Source organism: Oreochromis aureus, linkage group 8 (genome assembly GCF_013358895.1).
Source record: "Oreochromis aureus strain Israel breed Guangdong linkage group 8, ZZ_aureus, whole genome shotgun sequence".
Taxonomy (NCBI): Eukaryota; Metazoa; Chordata; class Actinopteri; order Cichliformes; family Cichlidae; genus Oreochromis; species Oreochromis aureus.
This window is the reverse complement of record NC_052949.1, coordinates 25,831,058-25,838,433: the sequence shown is the minus strand read 5'-3', so window position 1 is coordinate 25,838,433 and position 7,376 is coordinate 25,831,058. Positions and strand designations below refer to the sequence as shown.

The 7,376-nt window shown below is 38.6% G+C and overlaps 1 protein-coding gene across 1 annotated transcript; it reads left to right on the top strand.

Annotated features, from left to right (window-relative positions):
* Window positions 1-1,715: 1,715 nt before the first annotated feature.
* wbp2 (WW domain binding protein 2) lies at window positions 1,716-7,077 on the top strand. The gene is made up of 8 exons (XM_031753324.2): window positions 1,716-1,951; window positions 3,041-3,149; window positions 3,326-3,461; window positions 3,546-3,638; window positions 3,726-3,872; window positions 3,957-4,079; window positions 4,935-5,011; window positions 6,640-7,077. The coding sequence occupies exons 1-8, from the start codon at window positions 1,893-1,895 to the stop codon at window positions 6,685-6,687; spliced, it is 792 nt and encodes a 263-aa protein (XP_031609184.1). The 5' UTR covers window positions 1,716-1,892; the 3' UTR covers window positions 6,688-7,077.
* The last annotated feature ends 299 nt before the right edge of the window (window positions 7,078-7,376 follow it).

Here is a 7,376-nt window from a genome sequence, read left to right as displayed (position 1 = left end):
CTGTCTGAAACTGTGCTGTGTAAAGGTGAAGCAATTTATTTTCAACACTCAACTCTTTCCATGCCTCTTAGTTAACCCTTCACACCTTGGGGTTAGTAAAGCTTGTATACTTCTAATGAAGAGTGTATCAACTCTATTATGAGCATACAATTGCAACTAATGTTAAAAAGAAACCTTATTTCTAACACTATCAATCACAAAGACATCACATTCTATACAAAACCATATCTCAGTCTTTACTTTAAGGTACCCTTTCTTAAACTGTTTCAGTAATTGCTTTCACTGTATTACATATACTCTATTTTCAGCTGGCTACATCGTTTTTAAATTAGCTAGATTAAAAAGGCTAGTTTAGCTTATAGCTAATTAGCTACATTTTGCATTCTACACACTGGTTAAGGTGACAGTATATCAAGTTTTACAGTGCATCTGATGACTTTTTTCAATGAAATCTCAAAATCTTTGGTTTATAAAATGTTCAATCAAATAAAATTAATAAGGCATTTTGATTTTATTAGACTAATAATATGCAAACAATATATAAATTTATTAGCATGTGTGCAGCAAAAAACACAGCTAATGAATATTTGGAAATTTTAATTGAAAGTTACTTGAAGTAAAAAATTAGTTATGTTAATGTTGAGGTGGTTGAGTTCTTATAATTATAAAGAATTCTTAATCAATAATTTTAGATTAAATTTCAAGCATCAGCCAGGTGTTTCCACACAGCTTCATGTGTAGGCATTGAGATTTTACCTGTATGGTAGCACTGAAGTTATATGAGCTTAGATCCAGGTATGAGATGTTCCATGATCGCATCCTAGAGCTTCATATGATAGCAGTAAGCTTTGACAGTAAGGGTAGTTACATCACCTCCAGTGTATTAGCACATTGGAGTGAAAAGTGACATTTAACCCATCTGTTCTATTTAACAGCTTTGCGTAATCTATTATTTGTTCTTTGTTTTCCTGGCTCATATAATAGGTTTGTGCATGGAATTTAGAGAACGATACAAAGAGAGGGTCAGACATAGATGTCAACTATTGTTAGCCAACACACACCATGGATTTGCCACTTGTTGCATCTTTTACAAGGATGTGGGTGCTTCTGACTAACCTGACCACTCACCTTTTCCTGACTCATTCTGTTACATAATGTAAGAGGCATTTCAATACTTGGTATATAAATCATCTTGCCATATTTGTACTACAAATAGAATTTTGGACTTACTTCTGTTTGTCAATGCCATTGACTCACTTGAAATAAATTATCTGTCCCTTAAACAGGTAAGGCTGGCCCTGCCCTGAAGGTACTAATAGTAATTAAGTAAGAATACATTTCTATTTAGGATAATAGGTACATCAGCCAGACTCATCATGTAAAGAAATCTTTCTTTCTTTTTTAATAAATGAATTAATGAATTATCATTATTATTATTATTTTTTTTACATCTAACTGTACTACTAACTATAGAGGCGTAGACACATTAAAAGTCTTACGTATATGATGATTTTCTGGCATTATTACTATTATTAGAAGCTATATTGCAATTGGTAGAACCTTGTAGAAATTTCTCCTGTTATATCAGCTTGTGTCGCTCATTCAAACGTCATTCAGTCATAGACATTTGATAGTAAATTTATTAAAGAAATATTTAATATCGAACAATGTTTTGAAAAGCCGACTTTTTAAAGGGGCGTGACGTCACGCCGTGGGCGTTTCACACGTATGGCGGAAGGGCAGGTGCGGTAACCTCAGCAGGCTCTGTATCACAACAACCGTTATCCGCGCGGAGGGAAGACACCGAGGATCCAGAGAGGCCTTTGGATACGTTTTCCTGACTGAATAAAACAGTATCTCATCTTTTGCATACAATCTGGAGGGCCGTCGACATGACTCTGAACCAGAATCACTCGGAGTCCGGTGGTGTCATCATCAACAACAGTGAAAGGTAACGTTAGTTAGCAGCTGTTAGCTAGGCGTTACAGTTAACCAGCCACGGATAAGTTATACCCGCTCTTTGGGACGAGCGTCACACCAGACTCATTCAAAAATAATGTGGCTCTGACGTTTCATGGAGATAGTTTACATATCAGCTGCACTGCAAATACAACATTATTATTCGGTTAATACACACAGACACACCTGCCACACAGTAAACGCTGCACTGAAATTCTAACTTTTAGCATTTGGTAGCTTATTTTTTTTAAACAAACATATGTATAAAAGCCTTTGCCGAACACCGTGAAATAATCGTTTTGCTTTCATTTTTGACTACAGTATCTTTTTTTTTTTTTTTTTTTTTTTTTACAAAGAGCCTTTTATATCATATAGTCCGAATTGAAGAGCTGCTCCTAATCAATGCAAGGCGATACAAAATAAACCTCTGAGTGCTTCACGACTAGCATGGCTATATTAATTGTTTCAACGTCATATTTTCTAATCTAATATTCGCGTCGCATCTTACAGAACCCGGTCTCGGACTCTTAGCCGAAATATGGCCCTTCAGCCTGTTATATCATCACCGCAGACTAGGATTACATAAATGTTTAGTGGTTTTTAAATGTTATAATAAGTCTAATTTATCGAGGATAAAACGTTATTTCTCCTCATTGCAGGAATAGCTGAGCATATATTGCAGTGCAATAGCTGCATAGCCTTCAGTCTGCACTCTGGCCTGGCCTCTGTGCTAAAATATTTGTTTTGTTTATTAGCACGAGTCAAAATAATGGCCAGATTTTTCTAGAACATGCTGCAGTGTAATGATAAACCCATTAGAGCTAACCCGGAACCTGTAGTAAGCTCTGTCACTAGATGGCATGTTAATCCTCTGCCTATACTACTTTGTACTAAAGGCAATGGACAGTTGCACAATAACCCAGTGATCTCATTTTAAGCTTTTAAGATGAAAGTAGGTCACATGCTCATACAAACATTGCTGATTTTTTTTTGATGCACACAAAAAATGTTGAAAAGTTCACAAAATTCTGGTTCCTACAATCAGCTGGTTCTAGTGTCTCCTTTCTGTTTTTGGATCTAGTGTGCTGATGAACCATGACAATGTGGAGCTTGTTTTTTGTGACACGGAAAGGCTGCCCGAAGCCTTCAGAAAGAGCAAGAAGGGCAGCATCTACCTGACTCCATACAGGGTGAGTGACAACACCACCAAGTCCTCCTCTTTGTTTAGACGAAGCCTTGTGCTGCCATAATGATGCCACAATTCGCATCAAGTCCTAGCAGAGCAGAACTCTATCATTCTAATTACTAAGCTGTAAGATTAGTTTGGGAGAAGCTGAGATGATGCTGTTTCTTCTTTTAATCCCAGGTGATCTTCCTGGCTAAAGGGCGGGATGCACTGCAGTCTTTTATGATGCCTTTCTACCTGATGAAGGGCTGTGAGATCAAACAGCCTGTCCTGGGAGCCAATTACATCAAGGGCACAGTCAATGCAGAGCCTGGAGGTAGGTGTACCTTTTCCCCGTTATGCTGTAATAGATCATGCAGCATCTTGTGTCTCTAAGCCCTCTCTTGAATATCTCTTGGAGGTGGCTGGGAGGGCAGTGCTACTTTCAAGCTCATCTTTGCTGCTGGAGGAGCCATAGAGTTTGGCCAGTACATGTTGCAGGTTGCAGCTCAGGGTATGTTAACAAAGCAGAACACATGAAATAGTACAGTTCCTGATATTTTATGGACTTATTAATCGATTTACTGCCTCACATTTTCAGCATCCAGAGGTCAGCCTGTAACTGCTGGCTTTGGTGGATGCCCCTACATGGCTAATGGGGCCTACGCTTACCCACCTCCCCCTGCTAATGGAATGTACCCAGCAGGACCTCCGCCCGGCTACTCCTACCCTAACCCTCCTCCTCCAGGTAGTTTTCAGAATTGTCCTCAGCTTAGATCCACATCTCGTGAAAGTGAAAACTAAACTGCAACTCTCTGTTCTCGGACTCCAGATGGATTCTACGCCACTCCTCCAGCGTTTGATGCCTCTGCAGCATACATACCTCCACCTCCTTATTCTGCTCCTCTGGGTCAGCAGCCACCACATGATCCAGACCTCCCCTCCTCAGCAGCAGGTGAAAATCTCCGGTAGAGAAGCTCTGACTTCAGCTACAGCCTAAATAAAAACACCATGCTAACAGAAAAAAGGGAGGCTGAATTTCTGCACGTGTTCGTCAGTCTATTTTATACTTTACCATTTCTATATCATGCTGGAACAGATCTGCTTACACAGGTCTTGTTAGAAAAGAATAGAATACCTTTGTCATTTCATAAATGTGCAAACATTATACAGACCCAGTATAATGTTAATGAAATGTCTTTTGTTACATTTTTGCTTTTCCTGCCACACCAAGTCAAATATCTGCTGTGGAAAACATTTTTGTCTTTAGGATATTTTTTTTAGTGGTATATAGATTGTTTTTAAAAATATCCTCCTTTATTGAATTATTACAGGTAAACTTTAAATTGAAAACTAAGAAAAGTAATTTGTTTTGAAAGTGTGGATAGTTTTTTTTCCCTCAAGATATTTGAAGCGATGCATACAGTACATTATTGGAAGTACTTTGTGTTGTTTGGAGCTGGATACATAAAGCAGTAGGAACTGCAACATGTTGCCTGCTTTCTAACAATGAATGCACTGCACTGATATCACATGAGCTTAATTCAGCCTCACAGAGACTTTGTACTAAGGAATTTAAGGTTAAAGATAAGCTAATGTCAGATCTCCAAAATATTTAAAACACTTCCCGCTGGAAAAATGCTATCTGCAAGTCAGGGAGATTTTAAACTGCCGTTCTTTTCTCTCTCAAATGCACCGACCATCGTACCTGCAGCTCGTTTAGCACCTCTCATCTCATATGTCCCAGGGGTTATTAGTAAGACCCATGTTTAATTAATGACCCCCTCCTTTGTCTCACTCGCTTTCCCAGCGGAGGCCAAAGCCGCTGAAGCAGCAGCGAGTGCCAGCTGTGCCACGCTGCCCCCTACACATGTGTACCTGCCGCAGGTGAGCTGCCCTTCATGTTTCTGCTATACAAGTTTTTTTTAAATGAGAGTGTAAATCTTGTCAATGATTTTCTTACAGTGGCTGTGAGACAGTCTGTTTGAATTTCCATTTCTCATTGAATTGAGCTGTGTTTCCTTTCCATTTGTCATCTGTTTGTTTGTAGTCATTGCTAGTATTGCTATACTAACAGTGACTGCAGATCCAAAATAAACTCATTTGGTGTGTAATTTGAAAAGTGAGGGCCTTTTTGCATACAGAGGAGAGTATTTTAGCACAGTGTATTTGCATGATATTTAAACGTATTGGTAAATTTAAGCTGGGGCATCGAGTCAGATTAATTTACCAGTGTAGAAAAAAAATCATGGTGAGAGTATTGTCTGCATCTCACTTGTATCACTGTTCTTTTTTTTTTTTTTCATAGAGCCACACTAGCATTTTTTTTGGGGGGGTGTTGGAAATTTGTGATTTCCTTTACAACCATTTCTAAGGTTTACAGAGAAAGAAGCAAAAAAGAGAAAAAGTCCAGTGAGCAGTTCTGTGGGTGAAAATGTCTTGTTTTGGGATGTGGTGGAATGTGAGATTCATATCATTAATGTGCAGACAGCAAATCTCCAGCAACTGTGTGATGCTACAGTCCTGATCAAAGTTTAAGACGCTTGAAAAATCATATTTTGCATGATTGGATCTTAACAAGGTTCCAAGTAGAGCTTCAACATGCAACAAGAAGGGCATCTACTGTCTGGACAACAGCTTCAGACAGGAGATGCCCTTCGTGCAGCCGTCTTCACCACTTTGGAGAAATGTGTAATTTGTTTCAGTGCTACGGTTAATATAAAACACTGAAATGTAGCGATGTAGTTGACAGATATCAGCCTATTGGCAGTTAAAATGGCATTTAATGATGAATAACCAATATGTTATCACATCAATTTTCTTTCAGTGTGAAAGAAATCAGGTCAGATATTTTGCATAGGTAACATTTCGTGTTGTCCCCTGACACAAAAACAGAGCAATGAATGACAACAAATCCATAATAACAGCAAAATAATCAGCACAGGCATTGGCCATCAGCCATTAACATCAGAAACATCCCTACCTGCATCAGTCTGCAGAAGGTCAGCCAGTGTTTATTTATTTTCTCTCTACTTTGCTGTGACACAGTCACTGATGCTAGCAGCTATGCAGTAACAGCATCGGTGGATGACATGGTTAAGGTGTTACAGCAAGTGAAAGTCACTGATAAAACCACATTTTATGGGGTTAAAAGCCAGTTGTTTACCACAGCTTCAGTCTGTGTATGTCAGTAATCCAAGACCACTGTGTGTTCCTACTCTCCTGCTTACATGGCACCAACTTTCACATGCTCAAAACATCGTCATCTGGCATTGTTTTATTATACTCAATTGTATATAGCATTTGTATTCTATTTTATTCGATTGCATATAGTATTTTATTTTATTTTATTCTATTGTGTACAGTATCTTATTGATATCTTATACCAGTGTTTTTCTCTAATTTTTTTATGCAACTTTGCACTGTCCACTGCTGTAACAAAACAAATTTCCCATGCGTGGGACTAATAAAGGTTGTCTTATCTTATCTTATCTCATCTTATCTTATCTTTCCAGGACAAGCCTCCTCCCTACTCTCCTCCAGAAGACAAGAAGAACCAGTAGACCTGCTTAATGTCTCCCTCATTCCTCCTTGTCCTCTGTCCTCCATCCTGCTGGATCTCATTATTTCTCTTACATTAACCGGACAGTAGGAGGGCCAGTATGTTCTTTTTTCCCCCCAAGTTTATCCATTTTTTCATCTTAATCTCCTTCCAGCTCATCTCCATTTTGATCTAACCTTAAAGTCATCCTATTGCTTTCCCGCCTCAGCCTGCATTCCTTGTAACGACTCATATATTGTAATCAGCTTCATTCTCTTCAAATGCACCTTTACGTGATGTAAAGTAGCAAAGAAGAAGTGTTGGTAGCAATCTCTGAGGAAGAACAGATTGTTCAGGCCAAAGTGTTTGGAGTGGTTTTGAGGGCTTTTTTGATTAAAACCTTGTAACCTGATGAGCTATTTTAGTATTTCTTGCCTTGGAAGCCTCCCCAGAATCGTGCAGCAACCTTAACTTCAGCTGTGCTTATGATGTCCTGTGACTGTCTATAAAACTAGACTCAGACAAATGATAGTAAATACTTTGCTAACCTGTCCAGAGGCGAAATGAACGCAGTCTTTTATTTTTCTATTATTTGTGTGTACAGGCTTTTAATATGTAGACTTAAAAAAAAATAACATTATTTTATCAAGAACACTAACCTAAAGAAAAACTAGCTTTTTTAACGAGCGGGTCGCAGGGTGGTGCTACCTG